The sequence below is a fragment of the Macaca fascicularis genome, chromosome 7, assembly GCF_037993035.2.
Source record: "Macaca fascicularis isolate 582-1 chromosome 7, T2T-MFA8v1.1".
Lineage (NCBI taxonomy): Eukaryota > Metazoa > Chordata > Mammalia > Primates > Cercopithecidae > Macaca > Macaca fascicularis.
Window position 1 is genome coordinate 32,690,754 of NC_088381.1, and position 26,165 is coordinate 32,716,918.

A 26,165-nucleotide genomic window follows, 5' to 3' on the forward strand; every position below is an offset into this window, starting at 1 on the left:
GTTTATGAGGTCTCACCTGCAAATAAAGTTACAGAAATAAAAACAGTAATTGATAACAAATTCTTTTAAGAATCCCTGAATTTGAGTAAATGCAGTATTGGAATATTTTCTAAAATAAAACATCAGGATTTCTTTTGAATTTTCAGGTACGAGTTTAATACAAGCTAACTATCTCTTATCTGAAATGCCTGGGATCATATGTGCTTCCGATTTATTTATTTATTATTTTTACTTTTTTATTTTGAACCGTAGTCTCGCCCTGTCGCCCAAGCTGGAGTGCAGTGGCACGATCTCGGCTCACTGCAACCTCCACCTCCTGGGTTCAAGGGATTCTCCTGCCTTAGCCTCCCAAGTGGCTGGGACTACAGGCGCACGATGCCACACCGGGCTAATTTTTTGTATTTTAGGGAAGACGCTGTTTCACTGTGTTGCCCAGGCTCATTGCAAACTCCTGAGCTCAGGCAATCCACCCACCTTGACCTCCTAAAGTGTTAGGATTACAGGCATGAGCCACCGCGTCCAATGTGCTTCCAATTTATTATTTTGGATTTTGGAATATTTGCATATGTGTAATGAGTATCTTAGGAATGTAATCCAAGTCTAAACATGAAATTCATTTATGGCCGGGCGCGGTGGCTCACGCCTGTAATCCCAGCACTTTGGGAGGCCGAGGCGGGCGGATCACAAGGTCAGGAGATCGAGACCACGGTGAAACCCCGTCTCTATAAAAAAATACAAAAAATTAGCTGGGCGTGGTGGTGGGCACCTGTAGTCCCAGCTACTCAGGAGGCTAAGGCAGGAGAATGGCGTGAACCCGGGAGGCGGAGCTTGCAGTGAGCCGAGATCGCGCCACTGCACTCCAGCCTGGGGGACAGAGTGAGACTCCATCTCAAAAAAAAAAAAAAAAAAAAAAAAAAGAAATTCATTTATGTTTCATATACACTTTATACACATAACCTGAATTTTTATGCAATTTTTTTTTTTTTACGGAGTTTCGTTCTTGTTGCCCAGACTGGAGTGCGATGGCGTGATCTCGGCTCACAGCAACCTCAGCCTCCTGGGTTCAAGCGAGTCTCCTGCCTCAGCCTCCCAAGTAGCTGGGATTATAGGTGCACACCACCACCCCTAGCTAATTTTCTGTAATTTTAGTAGAGACGGGGTTTCACCATGGCCAGGCTGGTCTTGAACTCCCGACCTCAGGTGATCCGCCCGCCTTGGCCTCCCAGAGTACTGGGATTACAGGCGTGAGCCACCGCACCTGGCCTATACAATATTTTAAATAATTCTGTGCATGATACAATGAAGTCAGGTGTGGAATTTTTCACTCGTGGCACTAAAAACATTTGGGATTTTGGAGTGTTTCAGATTTGGGAGCATTTTGAATTTTGGGGGATTTTGGATTAGGGATGATCAACCTGTATCTATGTTACAGCCTCACTGCATGCATGTTATTCATTCCCACTCATGTAGGTATGATCTCAATTCACAAACAGGCAGAAACCATATCAATCCTATTTTTTCCATAGCAATTTTATTCTGTCAGGGTTTCAAGTAAAACTGCCCTAAGAAGGTAAATAAAAGGACTTAATAAATTTGTTTATTGTTGCTTACACTAAAAAATTTTCACTAAACTAGGAAGACACTGAGAGATCAGAGGAAGGGAAAACTTGCTTTGCTATTTCTTTCTTTCTTTTTTTTTTTTGAGGTAACCAAAGAGGGGTGCAATTTAAGCTAAAAGTAGTTTGCAGTTAGGTTGGGTTGTGGCCTTGTTTTAGGTAAAATACATGGGTTACTAGTTTTTTTTTTTTAAACAACAATAAGCTTATTTTGGAATTCTACTTTTTAGAAAATACAAATAACCTTACACCATATTCAGTACTAAAGCACATGCCTACTAACAAATCTCCTTTCTAGTGAGTAGTGTCAGTGATTTGGAACTTTTGTCTATGGAGTAAGAATCAGAAACATGCAAGCTTGTTAACCTAGACTTCAGTTGAAGGTATTCATAACCGTGTTATAGAAACATAACAGTGTCAATTTTGTACTAACTTACTTTCTATAATTACCTTTAAAATATATCTCCAACTCTTAAGAAATAGTTTCCAATTAACTTTGAATGCTTTTTTTCCAGACTCATTTAATGCCTGATATTTCAATGGGCGTACTTTTATCAAACAGTATTTTAGTTTAATAAACAGAATTAATTATGAACTGATAAATAACTCATTGTCCAGTCAAAGGCCTACATCACATACTATATTTATATTTGTAGAGTAGGAGGACAAGTACAGACTTGTTTGTGATATGCAAGCCCAGTAATTTAGAAACTATGATAAACCAAATGCAAAACCCATTTGATAATTTTTAAATGTCACATTTCTTTTGAGAGTAATTTTAAATTCTCATTAATGGTACCAAAGGATGATTCAGGAAGTAGTACAAAACTGATAGTCTCTCAGAATATTATCAGGTGATAGAATAATTTGTAAAATAATATTATTGCCTCAAAAATGTGAAATATCTAAATAACTGCAATCATCTATTAAAATTATTTAAATTTAATACATATATACTATTTCTTAGGAGAACACGGTAGTAAAGGAGTTTTCACTTTTGATATCTTTATTTTATATAGTCATTTGATGAATAATACAAATCCATTCTTGTGGAGCAGGGGGTATGAGACTATTAAATATATTCACTAATCTTGTTTACTCTCTACAAATGTTTATTCTGAAATTTTAAGTATATAAAAATCATTTTTGCAAATAGGATTTCTAAAGTTGAACATTAGATGCTAGTAAGTATACCATTACAATTTTAAAACAAAAATACAAAATTTCATATTTTGGGATTCACGTGTTTGTTGCCCATTATTTTTTGAGAGCAAGCACCAAAAACTGGAGAGCACTCTACTTCAGAAGTTTTTCTCATGTTAAAGTCAGAGCAGTTCAGCTGTAATGGATATGCAAATATCAAAGAATAATTAAATTTACACATTATTTACCAAAAAGTGCACTCGACTGTCATCATTATTTAAACATTTCACTCAGTTGCCTCTACAACTCATTTTAAAACTATAAAGTGAAGATTCCTTTCCCCTCTTGTTCTCATAATAAATTAAAATATACATTACTAAATCAACTTTTAAAATTTGTCTCTCTTAAAATATTTTACTCCATTAACTTGGATATGCCACATCTGAATGTAAAAATCAAGTTGTTTAATTCAATTTAATGATGATTTCAGAAACACAAAGTTACATCACGTTACTAGAGGTTAAAAAAAAACAACAACACTGGTTTTGTGAAAACCTTGATAGTAAGCAAGATATTCACCATTTCTTAAATTATAGCTTTAATAAGGGGGTGAGGGTATCCACTGAAGAATAAAGACTGCTTTCTGTCACACACACACACACACACACACACACATCCCAATCATATTCATCGGACCTATTTTCAAGTTGCCACAATATCACTACTGTCAAAGCCAAAAAAATACTCCTTTAAAATATTTAAACTTCATTTTAAAATTAAAACTGAAAGCAAGATATTCAACTGCCAACTACTGTTGATGAAACTATTAAAGCCTGCACTGACCTACTTCATATCAGCATCATGATGGCATGGATGTATGCCAAGAAAATAATGAAAATTACTGTATAACTAACCTTAATCTTGTATTTAAAAAGTATCACTTTAAAAATGTGTAAATACTGTACATGCAATGCCAGTTGCTTTACGACATGTTTTCAAAATGAGAAAATGAGTTTTGATATTTTAGTACTCATATTCAATGATGTCCCTGCAAAGATTTCATTTCCATTTTCAAAATCAAGGCTTTTTAAAATACCATATGAAATTCTCTTTTCATACTTCTATTAAAAGCAGTCTCTTAGGCAAAATTCCAAATATTACTTTCCATTTAAAAAATATTGCTACACTTAAAAAAAAAGGCAGTTAATGAAGAATCCTACAAAACAATGCAAGTTCATGTTCAAAGAATATTGCAATGGCTCTAACAGTGGATGGACTTAACTCGGTGTATTTAATTATTAAAAGATTCCCACTAGACTTGAGGAGTTTAATCTAATGCTGAAATACTGTAAATTTTCATACGAGAAAGTAAAATAGCCAAACATATTCCATCAATGGTTTCTTTTAAAAAGACACACAAGTGGCAAGACATTTGATTCTCTATGTTTTAAGCAAAAAAAAAAAAAACCCAACACACTTTGTTGTAAACTACCATCTTAAAATATTTTATACTAAAGAAGCACTTTCTTCACAATCAATGCAAAGAATATATTCCCTGAAAAAGAAATTTAATATTAGAATAAAGGAGGCAAAAACATTCAGAAACAGCAGCTAACCCAACTGAAAAGGAAGAGACACATTAGGTTTTGTGCTGCATATTAATATTCTTACGCACAATATCTGTTTGGATATCTGTTTGGTGAAAATTCACAATACACTTCTTCCTCCTCCTACGGCTGCAAAAAGGAGTAAACACATTTCACATTCTCCAGTTCCAAATTCATGCCACCATCATGCAATATGACTTAATTCCGACCCATATTTCTGTTACAATGAGTGAAAAAATAAAACCAAAAAACTTGTTTATCTGCACTCACAATTGAGGAGGGGGTAAAAGCATTTTTTAGCTAAGGAGACAGGGGCTGATTGATGCAAAGTCCCTACACCTCCAGAGGTCCTACAAATGGGCACCCGACTAGGGGAAAGCCACATTCAATGAAAGCATCAACCTCCTCCTCCGCTCCCCCGCCCGCCGCCCCCCACCCACTTTGCAGCAGAAATGTGCCTGGGCTTTTTCACCCCAGCGATGGAGGATCCTCTTACCAGATGGAGTTCTTGATCTTGTGTTGCAGCGCGCTGGCCTCTGTCCCTGGCAGCCCGGGCACAAGGGCTGGCAGGGCCACCCCCGAGTTGGGGGCGCTGGGGGGAAGCTGCTGATGGGCATCAGGCTGCTGTGGTGGCGGCTGTTGTTGTTCCTCTGCCATCGCTGCTGGAGGGGTGGGAGGGAGGGAGGGAAAGATGGGGGCGCGGGGAAGGGTGAGGGAAGAGACCGGGAGGGGAGGACGAAGGGGGGGAGAGGAGGAGGAGAAGGAGGGGGAGGGAGAGGGGAAGAGGAGGAGGAGGAGGAGGAAGGAAGCTGGATAAGCTAGGCCTTTACCCCAGGGCTCGAGTGAGTCGCTTTCGCCTGCCGCCTGGGGGACATCACCGGGGAGACCAGCGGCTCCTCACGGCCGGGGTGCTTCACCGCGGGAGAGGCATGGCGGCGCCCCTCAGCCCCCCGCTGCCGCCGCCGCCTCCTCCCGTCAGCGGCCGGGGCTGTGGGGGGTGAGTTGGGGGCGTTTGAAGACGAAGTGGGGGGGCAGGCTCCCCCCAAAATCCAAGAAGAACGGTTGCTCAGGGATTTGGCGGCCGGGCCTTCCTTCCTTGTCCCCGGGGCTTTCTACTCCGGGGTCCCCGCGCTGCTGCAGCCCCAGGCTCCGCTCCACGCCACTCCCCACGCCGCCGCCGCCGCTCGCTCCCGGCCCCGCCGCCGCCGCCGCGGCCGCCGCTGCCCTGCCAGCCCCGGAGGCAGCACAGTGCGCGCAGCCGCACTGCGGCCCGGCGCAGACCGCACAACACCTACCGCTCCGCCGGGGGGGCGTGGACCAGGGTGTGCGGGCCGCGGCCGCGGGCCGGGAGGGGGGTGCACGGCGCGGAGGGCGGCGAGGGCCAGCGGGCCGGGGAAGCGCGCCGCTGGGGGCCGGGAGGAGTCGGGCCCGACTGGTGGAGAGCAGGAAAACGTGGGGGAGGTGCTGGCGAGAGAAAGAGAACTTGCGTGAGGAGGAGGAGAAACCAAATTTAATAATATTTGGCGTGGAAGTGGGATTTGGGGCGGGGGAGGCATCTTCAAAGCAAGTGAAGAGAAATCATTATACCCCCTCCCCTGCACATGTGAGGATTACTTCCTCCCTGAGTAAATGAAGAGAACTGAAGCAGGTAAGACGATAAACCGACTTTTCAGAAGCCCCCAAAAAGGAACACACGTTGGAATTAACCACCCTTTAGGTAATTCGGTTTTGAACGGAAATCGCGAGTCAAAAGCTGGGTTCAGTGCTCCTCGGTCGGGCATTCAAAGCCCTCCAAATCTGGCCCCACTTTAGCTATCCAATCATAGCGGCCTCCATCCCCCTGCAAGAACTCCCGGCTCCAATCAGGGAAGTCTCTATGCCATCCTCAGCGCGCAGCAGATTCATTCTTCCTTCGTGCCTTTGCTCATGCTGTTCCCCTCCACCTCCCCACCCCACCCCACCCCCTTTCCAGGCATGCCCTCCCTCCTCCTTTATACCGCTCCCAATTCAATCCAGGCTCTAAAGCATAGCTCAAGTCGCGGCTTGTCAGGGTCCCTGCAGCCAAGGCCCCTGTCTGCCTCTGAAAGAAACGCATGTAGTACTCACAACATGGAGGCTCAGGCTTCAGCCACGAGCTCCTTCCTTTGGAGCCCGTTGAACACCCGCCCTCCCCCCGCAGACTCCGCACCGTTCCCCCCCTTCCCATTCATACCTAAATGATAGCTTTGCTACAAATAAGTGAGTCTCCTTTAAGAGCAGGAGAATTGGCTTTTCTAGGTGGGGCTGATCAGGGAGGCTGCCAGGATGTAGAATACAACAGCCAAGGCCTCTGGCACCAAATGGAACAGCTGTTCAGCTCACACTGACCTTTCTTTGGGCCCGTGGGTGTTATGAGCCCTTCAGCTTTAACTTTTCTGATAGAGTCTCTATCGGGTTTCTACCTGTCAGATCCTCTGGCCACTTTCCTGCTGTGAGTGGACTTTGGGCTGTGAGGCTCTGCCACCTTTTAGACTCCTAGTGGATGGTGAATCTGATTGGCTTGGGTTCCCAGGCCTTTGAGTTCTCAGTTCCCTGCCTTGGCCTGAAACCCTCTTGCTTTTGTCCACTGTGCACTCTGTCCTGGCCCACAGACTCAAGGCGCAGAATGCTTGCACGTGGTGAGGGGTGAGGGTGGGGGTGCGGGTAGAAAGAACACCTGTGTGCGAAACACAGCGCCCCCCAACCCCCACCGTGGCCTCTTGGATTACGCTATGCTTCAACTACCCATTGCACGAATTGCATCACACATGAGCCCCCTTTTCCATACTCTGAGGTCTTTATTAGCTTAGCCACTTTAGGAAACTATAGGTGGTTTATGAAATTCATTTTGCATACATATCTTCATGTGGGTGTGTGAAGACAGTATTTTTCTGGACCAAATTGATAGACATGGTGTGCACTAGACAGAAGCTTTAAAGAATAAAAATAGCTAATGTTTGTTGAACACTTTATGTGCCAGACTAGCACTTTCCATACATTATCATAGTTATTCCTCCCCAAAAGTGTATGATGTAGGTATTATTCTCCCGCTGTTACAGATGAAATGGAAGCTTAGGTTAATTAACATTCTTAAAATTACCCAATTAGCAAATGCAGGAGCCAAAATTTGAGTCCTGGAAGTTTAATTCCAGAGCTTGCAAGCTATGCTGAAACTGGAATTAACGCTGAAAATTCTTGAATTGTAGGTATATATATATACGTGTGTGTGTGTGTGTATGTGTATGCCCTATATCACGTTGAGGAAAGTTGCCAAGTTCCCCCAAGGTTCTAATTTTTTGCCTTGCCAAGAGAGAATGATGACTCCAAGTTGCAACACCCTGGGAGGGGGAGATCCTTAGGAAGTGGGAGACTCATCAAGGGGGTAACGTATCTGAGGCCTGCCAAAGGCCTTAAGAAAAGGAAGCTGAGAACCAAGACGTTTCCTAAAAACTTCGCTACCGGGTGTCACACAGGCTGGCTTCCCAAGTGCAACTTCTGAGAGTTTTTAATGGGTTCCATAAAAGAGCCAGGTCACCCCAGCAGCCAGTAGAGGGCTCACGAAGCTGCAGCCGCGGGCTGCCCTCTAGCGGCGGTGCTGACCGGAGTGTGGTGGTAAGCCTTTTCCGGCCTTCCAGGACCCGCAGGGAGTTGAAGACCAGCAATGGGAGGGATGGCAAATAGTATGAGACTGAGGAGATCTTATTGCTAGAGTGAGAGATCCTTTCAGGGAGGAAAGGGTCAGTCTTCACTACTCACTTAACATCTGTGAGTACAGTGGGTGTTTTGTTCCAGTCTTCAGAGAAGACTGAATAAAATTATGACATTAAGAAATCTGATGAAGTTACACAAAATTTTGGGTGTGGACTCAAGCCAAACCCAGGGACCCTGAATAAAGGCAGGAGTGTAGCCATGTGCTTCTCATATTGGGACTCCTCTGATTGTGAAACCCTGTCCTGAGGACCCTCAAGGACCCAGAATCAATGTGGCTCATTTCCTCTCAGCATCGTTTTGACTCTCTGGTAAGTAAGGTAAGACATTGTAGTAAGCATGGCTTTTTAAGATAACGCACAAGTACATCCCAACCCTGAGGAGCCTACATTTATTCTCTACTGGGAAAGTGTACACCAGAGGAAAGTTTTGAGGAACACTGATGTAGTGGGGTAGAAAAACCTGGCCTTGGAGTCAGAAGACCTGGGAATTCAAACCCTCTGTTTCCATCTCCATAAAAATGAAAATAATGATGTACATCACAGGGTTGCTGTAAGGAACAACATGTAAAGTGATAGGTAAGCCAGGGGAGTGTTGTCCACGTTTAAAGAGTATCTACAAGATGGATTGTGAGCACCTCAAAGGAAATGACTATTTTATTTATCCTAGTAGTCCCGGGACATAATTCCTGACTCCTGGCTATTGAATAAATATTTGTGGAATTTAGTAGTTACCTAATCCTCATTTTCCTAGCCCAATCCCTTATACTGTCTTGCTCTCTTATGTCTGTAAACCTTGTCTCCTTTATGAAACTGTAAACATTTTATACTGTCCAGACTATAGTATATACATTTATCATGCCTGATATATAGCAGTATTAGGCACAGAAAATATGAATAAATAAGACCTGGCCCCAACTTGAAGTAGTTTACGTCTTGTGGAGTAGAGCAACATATTAACATATATAAGATGATGAGTTATAAAATATAAACATATCCACTAGTGTTGTGGAGTCATAATGGAGGGAGGGATTGGTCTTGCTCAGGGTAGAAGAACTGGAGAAGGCATCATGGCTGGCATTTTAATTGGGTCTCATTGGATGAATAGGATTTGAATAGGCAGAGCAACAGACGGAAGACGGTTTCAAGTAAAGGGACTAACATGAGCACTGGTGTGAAGCCATGAAAGGGTACTGTTTGCTGAGGGAATAATGCATAGCCCGGTGTTGACTCTGTGATCAGATCCTAAATGAGTATAGGGGAGGGAAAAGAAGGAGAGGGAGAGAAAAACCCATTTTACAAAATGTTACTTTACATTATAGTTAGGATTGTTCTGTCAAAAGAAGGCCTGAAGGTCGGTCTCATTATTGGTACATGCTGGTTAAGTGCTGAAAGTATGCATTTCACTTCCACAAAGTATGGTGGTTTACCAGATATGGAAAAGATAAAGTTCTACCCTGTTCTCCTTCTTTCCCCACTCCTCATCCTCTTTTCCCATGATCATTACTTCTCTGTCTTTTTCCATTGCAAACTTTCTCCTCTAGAAGCTGAAAGTAAAGTGTAATCACCTACGTGTTAAGAGAACAAGGAAAGAAGGCTTTTCACCTCCCCAAAATCTTCCTTGATAGCAGAAAGTGATAGATAATTTCTTTCAGCTAAGCTGTTGTCTTTCAAAGTGCAAGTAGTCCTAGGAGGGCTCATATATATATAAGTTTCAATTCTGTAATGTGATTGAGCTTTCTTTCAGTCTTTAATAGCATTAGAGAGAAGAGGATGTGGGAAGGAATGAAGAGGAGAAAAATAAAAGCAGCAGCAAGATTACAGAAGAGGGAAGTTGGGGGGTTCAGAACTAAGTTAATATTGGCAAATTTGGATACATGTTCTCAATACCAGGAGTGCTAATGTAAGTATGCTGTGAAAATGTGAATTCTCCTGTTAGAGCACAAATGTGTCATTATGTCGTTAAAACAATGTATAGCCCAGTGTTAAGGTCAAGTAGCCTAACTATTCAAATACTGTCAAGGCAGCAGGCTGTTAACACTGTCACTACCTGGCTATGTGACCCTATCTATACAAGTCATTCTTTCAAGTCCCTTTGCTTATCTCTAAGGATTAATGGGATAAAGTTCACATAATGTACTCAGCTCTTCAAGTGAGTAGTATGATGAAACGAATGCCAGGTCCCGCTTTGATTTCACTTAGAAATTTTCCACTGTTGGTACCATATACATGTTTATGTTGTAACCTTCAATTCTTTTACCTTAAAGGAGGTTCAAGTTAATATCATCTACCTACATTTTAAAGGCAGTGTTTACTTTAACTTGGGCCAAAAAGGTCCCAAGTAGAAATTTGATCTCTCAGAAATTCAGGAAAGGAGTGGGTGTGAACAGAAGCAGAGAAAGAAAAACACTACATTGTGACACTAAAAGTGTTATAGTTATTTACCTAACACTAAAAGTGACAATGAAAAGACACCAGAGCCAATCCTACAGTGAGGAAGTCAGTGCCAGTGCAGTCTGAACAGGTAGGGCATAACCAGTAATTCACTAAGTCGATCATTTCTCCATTCCTTTCAAGGCACATTTGAGAACCTGCTATGTACAAGTTATTATGTTGGGACCTTAGAAAGATTAAAAAATAAGTGGTGAATAAAATAGTGTTCTCATTTTCAAGAAGCTCATAACCTAATTGGAACACTACATATGTCAGCCCATACATATTTTTTAAAAAGTGAAATAAAAACACAAGAAAAAAACAAAAGGTGTGTGACAGGATAATTTATTGAGCAATTTAATTGGGTTTTGTGCTCCTTATATTTTCCCTCCCTTCCATTCCAAGCAGGCTTCAAGGAATTTTGTGTTACTAGACAAAAAGTTGTCTGACAAGGGCTCTTAGGCAACTCCAGGGGGCACCATTCACATTTTAAATGAAGCCTCCTGGAACAGGACTCCTTAGAATGCAGTGTCAATGTTATTTCTGGAGTTGTACCCAGCAATCTGTCTTCCAAGTTTGTTGCTCCTTGAGGAGACGTTGCTAGAGGGTGAAAAAGGCAAGCACATCTTGGGGGAGAGAGAGAGAGGGAGGGAGGGAGGAAGGAAGGAAGGAAGGAAGGAAGGAAGGAAGGAAGGAAGGAAGGAAGGAAGGAAGGAAGAAAAAGAAAGATGCTGAGACGGGTGGATCACAAGGTCAGGAGTTCAAGACCAGCCTGGCCAAGATGGTGAAAGCCCGTTTCTACTAAAAATACAAAAATTAGCCGACGTGATGGCAGGTGCCTGTAATCCCAGCTACTCGGGAGGCTGAGGCAGAGAATTGCTTGAACCTGGGAGACGGAGGTTGCAGTGAGCTGAGATTGCGCCACTACACTCCAGCCTGGGTGACAGAGTGAGGCTCCCTCTCAAAAAAAAAAAAAAAAAAAAAAAAATACATAAAATAAAATGAAATAAAGGAAAGAAAGAAGAAGCGTCTACGGGCAGGTAGAATTACAGGAAAACAAATTCCCACGAATTGTAGAAAATCAAAGATTGGGGTTCCGGTAGTGAGAATAAGAGTACCCCCGGAAGATATTCTAACCTCATATGGATGCATGATGCCATTAGGGAGGCTGGATTCCCTTGCCTCTCTTGGCCCATAAGTGGAGGAATTGCCTGGCTTCTAGGAACCAGTGACGATGTCAAAGTCCATCTTCCATTTTCTAGGCTCAACGTAAGTCTTTCAAACTCTACTGCAGTACTAGGAAGAGAGGAAAGCCCAGTAAAAACTGAGATTGGATTTCGTTCTACTCCAGCAGAATTAAGGCTGAGATCACTTAAGTCTGTGGTAAATTTAATTTGATTTAAACAATAGTGACATGTCTTGCACACCCAAATTTGTACTTGCAAATTTATACTTCCTAGTAGTGGATACTATATAAAAAAGACAGTGGTAGGTGAGATATATAAGATTAAAAACTTCAGTGAATGGCATAGCTAATAACTGCTAAGGAAGTTTAGAGAAAGAGCAAAAGGAGCTAAAGTTAAAAGCTTCGTGAAGGACTTTGGATGGAGCTAGAGTGTGAGTAAAATGAAGGATTTATAAAGGTGGAAGAAAGAATGGAGACAAGTCCGAAGGGAAAAGCAGTGTGAGTAGAAGCAGGAAAATGAGCATGCAAATGACAAGACACACAGGAGACTGGTCTAATTGGAGTGAACAACTGATTGATAAAGGTTATATGGGGTACCAAATTCCGAGTCTATTGAAGCTAGTCTGAGGAGTTTGTGCTTCCACACTGTATTCTTTACAAAGCAAGGTTCTACCAGAGAATAACTAGTAGGAGATACATATTTTATATTTGTATGTTTATATATTTTAAAGGAATTGGCTTATGTGATTGTGAGGCTGGCAAGTCTGAAATCTGCAGAGCAGCCAAAATGCCTTGCACAGCAACTCACAGGTGAAATTTCTTCTTCCTTAGAAAAAAAAATTCAGTTTTACTCTTAAGACCTTTCACCTGATTGGATGAGACCCACCCAAATTATTTAGTATAATCTACTTAAAGTCAACGGATTGTAGCTAATTAACCACATCTGCAAAATACATCTCTTTACAGCAACAACCAGCTTAGAGTATGATTGAATAGCTGGGTATGTGTCAACCTGGCTAGGCCAAGGAACCATGACACTTACCACACTCTGTAAGTCACTCCTCATATATTTGAGAAGAAGAAGATGTCTTTGAATTTTCTTTATGTGGATCTCAGCAAAGGTAATTTCCTATGAAGTGGGCCAACTTGTCTCCTTTCCAAGAATAAATCTATTTTCTGTGCTCTTCCTTGTACATAAATGTTTATTCCCAAGGATTAATTTCTATTTTTCTTCATCCCTTTTTCCCCTGCCATCTCCTGAAGTTATGCCATTGTTATATTGTAGCTGATGTTAGTATGTTTTTGTTTTCTCCATTTAAAGTGCCTCTAATTATGCCTGTAATGTCATTCTCCTAATTCAGCAAAGCCTCAGGTTGTCTGCCATATCCACGGTCCCACTCCAAGCCTGGCTCTATTGATGTAAGCTTCCATCCTTGTCTCTTGTAACCCGGGCCCCCTGGTGGGAACAGGGCTCAACATCTGACACCACAGCAATCAATCTGGCTAGACAGTGGCTTATGAGCTGACTCAATAAAACCTTTGCCCAAGGAAGAGATTAGTAATTAGTTAACGAATTGATTCCTCTTTTTGGAGAGTATGAATATGATAAGGAGAGAAGGTTAGGCAGCTGGGAGTAAAAACAGTAGCTAAAAGATACACAAGAGAAAGCTAACCTCAGAAACCATTAGACAACAACCAGAAGAGGCAATGATTAAGCAGAAACTGTGTGAAGAGGAGCTCAGAGGGCTTACAGAAGATAAGATAGTGGCTTAGTATTGGTAGGAGCAGTAGGCCCAGGGAATTATAGGAGCTGAGTAAATTTCCTGATGGAGCACCAGAGAAAGCAGGTGCAAATGAAGAGGAATGGATTATTGGCCAGGCCTTGGGGAAATTCAGGAAAACCACCCAGAAATCCAGGAACAGACATACAAGTGATGACATAGAAACTTAAAGGGAGCTGGGGTGTGAAAAGTTCGTTTAGGCTGCAGTGCAGCTCTAGCAACTGAATTATCTTCTCAGACACTCAGGAGAAGACTTTCATTACTTTCTTAGTTTAGTGTGATTTTCTCCTCCCCCCAGAGAGTCTTACACATAAAGTTATGGTCCTGCTGGTGTGAAGGGCTCACTCATTTGTCAAGAATCGCATCCTCTCAGCAGTTTTCCCTTATCCATTCCCTACCCACTCCCAGTCAGGTTGTGTTAGCTGTCTCTTTTCTGTGGTTCTGTGGCACCTTGTACAGGCTTATGTCATACTATCTCATTGTAGACTAATTGTAGGTTTTTTTGCCTGTTTCTTGCGTCTACACTCACTCTACCTGACTTCTAGTACTACAAACTATATTTGGTCAGGAGGTATATTTTTAATCTTTTCTGTATCTCCAACATATACTACAGTCCCTCCTACAAAGTAGCCAAACAATGAATGTTTGTTGAATTGAGCTATTAGAAAAAGCTTTTTTTTTTTTTTTTTTGGTCCAGGTCAGGAAATAAAAGCAGAATGTCAGAAAAAGCAGGATGGGCTAATAAGAAAGCTCAGTGTCTTATTCATAATAACAGTGCAGGAACTGAGAACATAGTTAATTCGTACTTAAAATTCATGTCTCCATGACTCTACAGAAATCTTTCAAGCAGCCAACTGTGTCTGTTCAGCCTGACATCTGGTGCTACAATTCTCCAGATTTAAAGGTACTCTGGCCAGCTTTGTTCCTTTTAAGGAAAAAAGTCTGCTACATGCTTCCTATAACCTCTAGTTTCTTATCTGAATTCAGATCCACACTCTTGGGCAGATGAGGCTTGAAGCTGACTGTTGTGGAGCTCCCCCGGGCTTCCAGATTTAGAGTCTAGGATCCAAATCTCAGGTCTACCATTTGCCACTTTTGTGATCTCAGGCAAGTTCTTCACTTCTCTGAGCCTCAGTTTTCCAATTGGTAAAAGTGGGGATAATAACTCCTTCACTCAATTGTACTGATAATTTAATGAAAAGTATTTCTGAAAATACCCCACACAATGCTTTACACATAGTAAAAGCCAAATAAATATGAATTTCCCTTCCTTTTTTTCTGGGAGGTAGAGAGGAGAAGAGAAGAAAGAGATTGATGGCAGGGGATAAGGGCCCTAGAAATGACAGGAGCCCTGAAAACCAAAAGTGGTGGCAGCCTAGTTGTTACATGCCACTACTTTATAATCTGATAAAGCACAGGTCACTATCGCTAAAAGCCACACTGCACCTAAGATAGCTGCTGCAAGAAATTCCTTGATCAGAGCACAGAAGGACATTCAAACTCTACGAGTTTGAAATGCACACAGCAGATAGTGAAAGAGGAACCACTGGATGGCAAGAAGAAAAAGTTTTGCCTACACCAAGCAAAAAACCCAAAAACCATAAAACAAAGAGAGGTTCAACACATGCTATGTCAGAGGGTTCTGGGAGTGTACAGAGGTGTCTGACTTTAACCCCCTCCAAATATCAACCCCAGAACTGAAAAAGGAGAAAGAATGGAAGGGCTTCATAATCAGTTGGAAAATCTTACACAATATTTATAGGAATTTTAAACACGTATCCCTTCTGAGGTCCCTCAAGAAAGCCAAATGACACCAGCTATTCAGGGACTCAAAACCCCAAATGATATTAGAGGGGAAGGTTTGTGCTTTCTAGCTACTCTCAGAAGGGTTCTCTTAATGAGTATTAAAGCTGTTAAAGTTAGCTCCTGATGTACTTTGAATAGGCTACTCAGCGGTCAGGAATTGAGGTATGGCAGGGAGGAGAGTAGAATGCCATAACACGATGAGCTTGTTAGCCAAATCTGACTAAAAATGTCACTTATCACTGCCCAATGTATAAGGGGAAGAAGTGGCTAAAAATTACAGCTCTTCACAATCAGTGTCTCCAACCCCCATGAAAGAACATTAAAAAAAAAAAAATGAAATAGACCACCCAAGGTATTGTTAAAGGCAAGTGACTTGAGACTAAATACCCCTTTCCACTATAGTTGGTGAAATTTTATCATTTTAAATCCCCTCAGAGAATTGTTGGAGTAGGGTTTCACTTTTCTCTCTGTGTCAAAGAAATTTTGAGTATCTTTTTAAATGTTTTGAAATAAAAATGGCAAGAACATAGGTTATCACCCACAAAGTATATTGAATGGTGTTTTGAAAGAGTTAACTGAAAAATCCTGTGTATGAAGAGTAACTCAAGATGCCAGCCTGCAGGAAAGTTACCTCTACCAAATCTTATGAAATGACAGAAAAGATTAAAGGGGGTTAAGTTAATTGGTAACAGGACTGAGGACCAAAAAAGTGCCGTAAGTGTATGAGAAATTTTTAGGAGATGGGATCAAACTTTAGAAAAACATACGAGAGCAACTGTGCCATACATAGTCATTTGGCCCTAGATTGCTGAGGAGGTAGGAGAAATTTCAGGGATGCTACAAGCTCAGAAAGAGCAGATTCTATGAATAGGACATCCTAGGGTAATGGCCAGAGTGATTAATTGAAAACTGCATTTGGAGCAGCTGGACTGCTACTCACATTCCCTTCTCTTGCTTGTAATTGTCCACAGATTAAAGTAGTGAGCCTGTGGATTCTGAGAACCAACAGACAGAAGAGTAGCAATGGACCCCAGGAGGCACAGAGAGGCTCCTCACTCTGAAAAGAAACACTCTCCCCAGCAATATGCCCTTCCCTTCGCCTGTAAGCACAAGTTTCCCCACATCAAGCAGGAGAGAGCTAACAGGGATTCTCATTTATAAAGTACAAGAATAATCCAATACAAGAATAATACAAGTTTGCAGAGACACCAAACTCACAAAAAATAATACCTAAGGAAAGAGAGTTTATAAATTTAAAAAAGATGAATACAAATTCTTTTTATAAATTTTATAATTTTAAGAAAGCATAATTATTGTATGTAAAATATATACTTATAGTATCACAAATATAACAATTATCCTCAAAGAGGTTCAAGATATTACATCCATGAAAATGGAGCAATGATCCCAGAAATTTAAAAACATGATTTTTGACGTAAACTCAGGACATGTGTATCACCAATAGAATCTCTTTGAAAGGATGACTATAGGATAAACTTTAACAAAATAAATGATGAATCTAAGAAAGATGAAGGTGAAGGGTTCAAGAATCAGTGGAGAGAAAAGATACTAGATGATTTGTCTAAATATGACATATATTTAAAATTAATAGCATAAAATTAAAATCTGGATTAGACATTGGCAAATGTTTTCCATAAAAGACCAGACAGTAAATATTTCCAGTTTTGTGTTCCATATAGACTCTGTTGCATCCACTCAGCTCTGCTGTTGTAGTGTGAAAGCAGCCATAGATAATATGTAAATAAATGTGCAATAATACTTTACAAAAGGAGGGGGCAGGCGAATCCCTGTTCTAGATGATTGCAACATAAAGATGGCAGGGACAAAGCATGATGGAGAGATAGGAAGTAAGTTCTAAAAGCTCTATGTTTTTTAACTTTTATATAGCTGTGTGTGTATGATAAACACATACACACACATATGGAACACCAGATGGCAGAAAAAAAGTCAAGCCATCAGTGATTCCAGTATATGACAAATGAACACAATTTCTTTAATAAAAGGAATCTCAAATTTGGTAAACATCAACAGCAAATCTGGTTATATGTTATTTAGAAAAAGACATCTAAAAAGAAGGTTGGAAATAAAAACGTAGAAAGATGCATCAGGCAAGTTCTAATAAGGATAACAAATATAGTAACATTAATGTTAGACAAAAAAGAATAATGCGAAAAGGATTTGACAAGATAAAAATGTTCATATTGGTGAAATATACAATTCCATAAGAAGCTCTACTAATAATGAACCTTTATAAATCTAACAATATAACATCAAATGTCATCTTTATAAACTATAAAGTGAAAATGATAGAAATATAAGTAGGAATGAAAAATACAGAGCCATTTTAGAAGACCTTAACGACATCTCAAATTGATAGATCAAGTAGGAAAAAAGTAAGGGTAGAGAGGATTGGAATAACAAAGAAGCTTGGTGGAATAAAGGACTTTGTATGAATAAACAGTGAATGCATAGTCTCCTCAAACACACATGAAACATTAGCTGCTAAAACACAAAATGTTAAATTTCAAGATAAATCATTCTGGTCACATTTTTTATACTGAAATACAATTTGTGATTAATAAGCAAATTGTTTATAAACTTGGAAATAGAAACCACTCCTTTAAATAACTTTAATACAAAGAAATTTAAAATGAAATTATAAATTATTTACAAATGATAATATCTTAAAATTATTGAACATTATTATACAACCAGCATTATGCTAAGTGATCTACATGGATTATCTTTTTATTTTCACAGTAATCTTGGGAAGCTGATTCCATTATCATCTCATTTCACAGATGAGGAACTGAAACACAAAGCTATACTAAATAACCCGGCCGAGGGCACGCAATCCATCAATGACAGAGTTTGGATTTGAACCTAGATAGCATGATTCAGAGCTAGTGTATTTAACTACAACAAGAATGACAATGAAAACAATACAAATCAAAATCTACATATCCTCAGAGAAAATGCAGCCAGGTACGCGTGTTTGAAAAATAAGAAAAGATTGGCTAGAAGTAAATCACGTACAAAGCTTAAAAAGCTAGTGGAAAAAAAAGACATAAAGTAGAAGCAAGGGTATTACTAAAGAAAAAGAAAATGAATAAAATATTGGGGTTTGGGGTGGGATAATTTTGTATAAAACTAAGAGATGATTTTTTGAAAAGAACCAAAAAATGTCAGAAGTCTGGAATGTCTCACCACGGTTAAAAAAAGAGTTATCAGCATTAGAAATTAGAAGGGGATATAATTATAGGTATGAAATAGATTTTGAAAAGTTTGAGATGAATATTGAATTTAAGCTAATTTTTATTTATTTATTTATTTGTTTTTTAAAAGTTTTAAATTCAGGGGTACATGTGCAAGATGTGCACGTTTGTTACATAGGTAAATGTGTGTCATGGGGGTTTGTTGTACAGATTACTTCATCACCAAGGTATGAAGCCTAGTAGTTCATTACCTTTTTTTTTTTTTTTTTATTCTCTCCCTCCTCCCACCCTCTGTCCTGCCATTGGCCCCAGTGTGTGCTATTCCCCTCTATGTGTCCATGTGTTCTCATCATTTAGCTCCCACTTATAAGTGAGAACATGCAGTATTTGGTTTTCTGTTCCTGCGTTACTTTGCTAAGGATGGTGGCCTCCAGCTCCATCCATGTCCCAGCAAAGGACATGATCTCATTCTTTCTGTTGGCTATATAGTATTCCATGGTGTATATGTACCACATTTTCTTTACCCAGTCTATCGTTGATGGGCATCTAGTTGATTCCATGTGTTTGCTATTGTGAACAGTGCTCCAATGAACATACATGTGCACGTGTTTTTGTAATATATTTGTTAATATATTCCTTTGGATATATACCCAGGAATGAGATTGTTGGGTTGAATGTTATTTCTGTCTCTAAGTCTTTGAGGAATCGCCACGCTGTCTTCCACAATGGTTGAACTCATTTATACTCCCACCAACGGAGTAAAAGTGTTCCTTTTTCTCCACAATCTCACCAGCATCTGTTATTTTTTGACTTTTTAATAGTAACTGTTCTGACTAGTGTGAGATGGTATCTCATTGTGGTTTTGATTTGCATTTCTCTTATGACCAGTGATTTGAGCTTTTTTTGTATGTTTGTTGGCTGCATGTATGTCTTCTTTTGAGAAGTGTCTGTGTGTCTGTTTATGTCCTTTGCCCACTTTTTAATGGGGTTGTTTTTTCTTGTATATTTGTTTAAGTTCCTTGTAGTTGCTGAATATTAGATCTTTGTTAGATGCACAGATTGCAAAATTTTCTCCCATTCTGCCAGTTTTCTGTTTACTCTGTTGATAGTTTCTTTTGCTGTGCAGAGGCTCTTTAGTTTAATTAGATCCCATTTGTCAATTTTTGCTTATGTTGTGATTGCTTTTGGCATCTTCATGAAATCTTTGCCTATGCCTATGTCCTGAATGGTATTGCTTAGGTTTTCTTCTAGGGTTTTTATAGTTTTGGGTTTTACATTTAAGTCTTTAATCCATCTTGAGTTGATTTTTGTGTATGGTATAAGGAAGGGGTCCACTTTCAGTTTTCTTCATATGGCTAGCCTGTTCTCCCAGCACCACTTATTAAATAGAGAACGCGTTCCCCATTGCTTGTTTTTGTCAGGTTTGTCAAAGATCAGATGGTTTTAAGTGTGTGGTCTTATTTCTGGGTGTTCTATTCTGTTCCATTGGTCTTTGTGTCTGTTCTTGTACTGGTACCATGCTGTTTTAGTTACTGTAGCCCTTTAGTATAGTTTGAAGTTGGGTAGCATGGTGCCCCTAGCTTTGTTCTTTTTGCCTAGTATTGCTTTAGCTATTCAGGCTCTATTTTGGTTCCATATGAATTTTAAAATTGTGTTTTCTAGTTCTGTGAAGAAGCCGATGGTAGTTTAATGGGAGTAGCATAGAATCTTTAAATTGCTTTGGGCAGTATGGCCATTTTCACAATATTGATTCTTCCAATCCATAAGCATGGAATGTTTTTCCATTTGTTTGTGTCATCTCTGATTTATTTGAGCAGTGATTTGTAGTTCTCCCGAAGAGGTCCTTCACTTCCCTTGTTAGCTGTATTCCTAGGTTTTTTATTCTTTTTGTAGCAATTGTGAATGGAAGTTCATTCATGATTTGGCTCTTGGCTTGCCTGTTTTTGGTGTATAGGAATGCTAGCGATTTTTGCACATTGATTTTTGTGTCATTCTTTTTCCTTTCCTCCATTTTGCTGGGGATGTACTAATATCTGATTATGGTTTATTCTTATTTGGATTTCTCTGATTACTAATTATATGGAACATCTTTTCATGTGCTTATATTCATATTGATAGTCTCTTTTGTAAAATGCCTACTCAAGGTTTTGCTCATTTTGTTTATTGATTTGCCTTTTTCTTATTGATTTGTAGATGTTCTTTAGATATTATAGATATGTTATTTGTTGGATATATATGCAGTATATATGTATATATAAATACATACACATCTATATGTATATATAAAACATATGTAATACATATACATAAATATGCATATATAGCAAATATCTTCTACTAAACTATGTTTTGCTGTTGTATCCTCTTAATGATGTCTTTCAATAAACAGAATCTCAGAACTTGAATTAATCCATCTTTTATGTTTTATGTTTTTGGGGAATCTTATTTGAGAAATCACTGCTTACCCAATGTCATGAAATTATTCTGTTATCTTCTAGAGCAGGGATCAAAAATTTATGGCCCATGTGACCTGCCATTTGTTTTTGTAAATAAATTTTTGTTGGAACACAGCCTATTCTCATTCGTTCATTTATGTATTGTCTCTGGCTGCCTTTGGACTACAACAGCAGAGTTAAGTAGTTGCAAGAGAGACTGTATGACCTACAAAGCTGAAAATATTTACTATCCGTCCCTTTACAGAAAAAATTTATCAACTTCTCTTCTCGGATATTACTGTTTTTCTTTCACATGAAGGTTTATAATTTAATCAGTATTAGTTTTTGTAGGTAGTGTAAATTAAGGTTAAAGTCTGTTTCATGTGAATTATCTAATTGCTCCAGCATCATTTATTGAAAAAAAAATCTTATTATTACAAAATTGCAGTGGCGCCATTGTTGTACATCAAGTATATGTATGAGCCTATTTCTAGACTCTCCCTTTTGGTGTATGTATTTATTATTGTACTAATACCACACTGCATTAAATATTGTAGCTTTATGATAAGTTATGCTATCTGATATGATAAATCTTCCAACAATTTATTCTTCTTCATTTCTTGGCTGCTGTAGGTCATTTGCATTTCCATATAACTTTTAGAAATCCCTAATAAATTTCCACACAAATGATTAGGATCTTGATTGGGATTACATTGAATCAATAAAGTTACTTTTGAAGAATAGATTTTAAGTTATAAAATTAATTTATGATATTAAGTCTCCAAATCCATGAACATGGTATATCTATTCATCTAGTTAGATCTTATGTAATTTTTCTTTGAAATGCTTTGCCATTTTTACTTTAGTGATCTTACGTGTCTTTTATAAAATTTATTCCCAGATATTTGAGGTTTTCCAATGATATTGTTAATAGTATTGTATAACAGTTTTTATTTACCAATTGTTTTTGCAAACACATACAAATACAATAGATTTTTATGTATTGATTTTGTATTCAGTGACTTATCTAAATTGATTAATTCTAATTGTGTATATGTTCTTTTGGATTTTTCTATATTTACAACCATGTCATCTGAAATGACAGTTTTACTTACTTCTTTCCAACTTCACGACTCTTCTTTCATGCTTTCTTGCACTAACTAGGACCTGCAGTGCAATGATTAATAGAAGTAATGAAAATAAATATACTTGAGTGGTTTATGAATTCAGGAAGAAAGCATTCCACATTTCACCACTAAATATGTTAGCAGCAGGCCTTTTGTACATAAACTTTATCATATTAAAAAGTTCACTTATATTTCAAATTTGCTGAGAACTTTTATTATGAACTAGTGGTTAATTGGAGGCCTTTTTGCATCTATTGAGGTGATCAGTTATTTTTACTTTTATTATTATTTTATTTTATTATTTACAAAATAAAAGCAAATATAATTTAGTGAAGTAAGTCATATTGATTAACTTTTTAAACCAATTCTTATTCCTAGAATAAACCAAATTGGTTATGATATGTTATCCTTGTTATATATTCTTTGGATTTGGTTATTTAATACTTTGTTCTAATTTTTATCCCTATGTTCATAAGAATTATTAGCTTGTAACTTTCTTGTATTATAATATCTTTTGTCATATTTTTGTATTAGGGTTGTTCTAGCTTCAATAAAATGAATTAGGAAGTGTTTTTTCTTTCTTCCCTAAAAGAGGTTATGTAGGATTGATATTTTTTTCTTAAACGTTTTGGAGAATTCACCACTAAATATATCCAAGCTCAAATTTTCTTTGAGGGTAAGTTTTAAATTATAGACAGAATATATTTAACATTGATTTTTATTTCTTTTAATTTTTCTTTTATCAGTATAGATGACATGTTTTTATATAAAATTATTCATTTTATGTGGATTGTCGAATGTATTTATATAAAATTATTCAAAATATTTGATTTTTTTTTTTTAGTTTTGTAGGATCTGTAGGGATATTGCCCTTTCGTTCTGATATTGATAATTTATACTTTTGCTCTTGATTGGTCTTGCTAAGAGTTTATCAAATCTACTGATATTCTTTTAAAAAGAACACTTTGGCTTTGTTGATTTTTCTCAATTTTATGTCAGCTATTTCATCAATTACTGTTTTCATTTTTTATTAATTTCTCTCTATTTTCTGTTCTTTTTCTAGCTTCTTGAGATAGTAACTTAAAAATTAATTTTTAATTTTTTTTCTTTTCTGATATAGGCATGTAAAGTCAACTTTCTTCTAATCACTGTGAATTAAAGAAATCCAATCAGAGAGAACCCACACAGTAATTTTAACAAAAAAAAATATATATATATATAAATAATTATTAGGCCAGGTGCGGTGGCTCATGCTTGTAATCCTAGCACTTTGGGAGGCCAAGGCAGGTGGATCACTTAAGGTCAGGAGTTCGAGAACAGCCTGGCCAACATGGCGAAATCTCATCTCTACTAAAAATACAAAAATTAGCCAGGTGCAGTGGCACGTACCTGTAGTCCTGCTATTTGGGAAGATGAGGCATGGGAATCACTTGAACCTGGGAAAGGAAGGTTGCAGTGAGCTAAGCTCATACCATTGCACTCTAGCCTGGGCAATAGAGTGAGAGACTGTCTCAGAAAAAAAAAAAAAAAAGAATTATTAACCGTACCAGGTAATTAACATAATGAGAGATTGGCTAGCAAGAAGAGGATCCCAAAGGATATAGGAATAGTAGATGTAGGTTACAGCCTCTCCCCTTAGAGCTGAGATAGCTGACCCAAGGAAGATGCCACCCAGGCCTAAGACCAACACCCTGTTGTAGAGGGCACTGCTGTGGCTCATTGGATGGCAGAGAAGTTGCCATGGTGCTGTACTGACGAAATGTGCTGGAAATCCACCTTCTGGGGTGCCAGTGAAAGACATTCATGGGGATATGTCTCAGTGAAGGCATTCTGCTGCAAAACTGCATGCTTGTTGCTGGGTGTTGCTGGCCACTGTGAACTGCAGAAACTTGGTACTAGGGAAAACTATGCATCCTGGAGAAGCAAGCACACCAGAACCAGGAAGCAAACACCCTTTTCCTCCTGCAGTATATTTCTAGTGCCCTCTAATGACAAAGTTCCAGCTGGCAAGGACAAATATTTAAAGGGCCAAAACCCATTTTCACACAACAGGCAAACAAGGAATTTGGAGCAGAGAGGCAATAATTCAGTAACCAGCACACACTGCTTTAGCTACACCACATAAATTTTGATGAGTTGCATTTTCATTTTCATTATCTTGACTACTGGTTTATTTAGAAAAGCTTTGTTTAATTTCCAGACATTTTCAGATCTTCTAGTCATGTTTCTATTAGTTGGTTTTCAGGCTAATTCCACCATGGTCTGAGAACATATCCTATGTGATTTCAATACTTTTGAAGCTTGTTCAGGCTTGTTTTATGCACAGCATATAGCCTATTTTGACAAACATTTTATGTGTGCTTGAAAAGAATTGTATTTTACAGTTGTTAGGTGTAGTGTCCTATTGATAGATCAAGTAGGTCAAATTGGTTAATCATTTTGTTCAAATATTCTACATAATTTCTAATTTTTGTTATCTATCCTCTTGCATCTAACACACCAGAGATAGGTATATTAAACTGATTAAGGGTTTGTCTGTTTCTCCTTTACTTCTACTAATGTTTGCTTATATTACTTGATACTAGGTTATTATGGATATAAAAATTTATGATTGTTATGTTTTCCTGTTGAATTGACCCCTTGATCTTTATAAAATGCCATCCTTTATCTCTAGTACATTTCTGGCCTTAAAGTTTACTTTGTCTGATATTAATATAACCACAAACTTTCTTTAGGTTACTGTTTGCATGATAGTATCTTTACCATTCTTTTGCTTTTACTCAGTCTCTGTATTTATATTTAAAGGATAACAACACACATGTTTTTTGTTTTTGTTTTTGTTTTTTGAGACGGAGTTTTGCTCTTGTTGCCCAGGCTGGAGTGCAGTGGCGCGATCATGACTCACTGCAACCTCCACCTCCTGAGTTCAAGTGATTCTCCTGCCTCAGCCCCCCGAGTAACTGGGATTACAGTCATGCTACCACGCCCGACTAATTTTGTATTTTTAGTAGAGACAGGGTTTCTCCATGTTGGTCAGCCTGGTCACCAACTGCAGACCTCAGGTGATCCACCTGCCTCGGCCTCCCAAAGTGCTGGGATTACAGAAATGAGCCACTGCGCCTGGCCACGGGTTGTTTCTGTAAAATACAGTCTGAAAATCTTTGCCTTTTCACTGGTGTGCTTAGTCCGTTTGTGCTTCATGTAATTATTTATGTAATTGACTTTATGTTTGCCATTTTGCTTCTGTTTTTAAATTATTTATCTCATCTGTTCTTTTTCCTTTCCTAATTTTCTTGGGGTTAATTATATTGTTATTTCAAGTTTCTTTCTTTATTAGTTTTTCTTTAATTCAGGTTTCTTGAGGTACAACTTCCATAAAGTTCACCATTTTTACTAGATGATTCCATGAGTTTTGAGAAATACATAGTTATGTAACTACCACTGCAACCAATGTATAGAGCAGTTCCATCGTTCCCTCAAATTGGTTTGTGCCCTTTTGAAATCAGTCCTTCCCGATATCCTCAGATCCTGACAACTACTGACCTCTTTTCTATCCCTCTAGTTTTACCTTTATAAAATATCATATAAGTGGAACCATATAATATGAAGCATTTTGTGTTTGGCTTCTTTTATGTAGAATTATACATCTCAGTTCATTTATGTTATTGTTTCTGCCATTTGTTTTTTATTAATGAGTAGTTTATCACTGCATGGATATGCCAATTTGTTTATCCATTCACCAGTTGAAAGACATTTTTGGGGTTATTTCCACTTTTGGGCAACTATGAATAATATATTTGGCTTGTTACCAGTCTTTGGTGACTTTGAAAAAAGTTGCTATAAACATTCCCATACAGTTTTAATGTGAACCCATTTTCCTTTTTCTTGTGTAAATACCTAGGAGTTGAGTTGCTGTGCCATGTAAGTATACATTTAAATTAAGAAACTGAAAACTCATTTCCAAAATAGTCACACCATTTTTGAATTCCCAGCAGTAATGAATAAGGATTCCAGTTTGTGCCACATCTTCATCAGCCCTTGGTATTGTCAGGTTTTTTGTTTGCTATTCT

At 38.6% G+C, this 26,165-nt stretch overlaps 2 protein-coding genes across 5 annotated transcripts in view; one reads left to right on the forward strand and one right to left on the reverse strand.

Annotated features, from left to right (window-relative positions):
* Nucleotides 1-5,626, reverse strand: part of RFX7 (regulatory factor X7) — a 156,722-nt gene extending 151,096 nt beyond the window's left edge. For 2 of the 4 annotated variants that reach the window (XM_065547952.1, XM_073995858.1), the window contains exon 1: nucleotides 4,863-5,047. Coding sequence is in view for 3 of the 4 variants with exons in the window: in XM_073995858.1 (XP_073851959.1) it covers nucleotides 4,863-5,023 (161 nt within the window). In the remaining variant the exon portion in view is untranslated. Of the gene's footprint in view, nucleotides 1-4,862; nucleotides 5,048-5,196 lie in introns of those variants that run through there. The other 2 variants (XM_065547950.1, XM_065547951.1) reach the window with 2 other exon arrangements.
* Nucleotides 5,627-5,730: 104 nt separating this feature from the next.
* Nucleotides 5,731-26,165, forward strand: part of TEX9 (testis expressed 9) — a 205,589-nt gene continuing 185,154 nt past the window's right edge. Inside the window, exon 1 of the mRNA XM_065547955.2 lies at nucleotides 5,731-6,014. The gene's annotated coding sequence lies outside the window, so the exon portion shown is untranslated. The remainder of the gene's footprint in view (nucleotides 6,015-26,165) is intronic.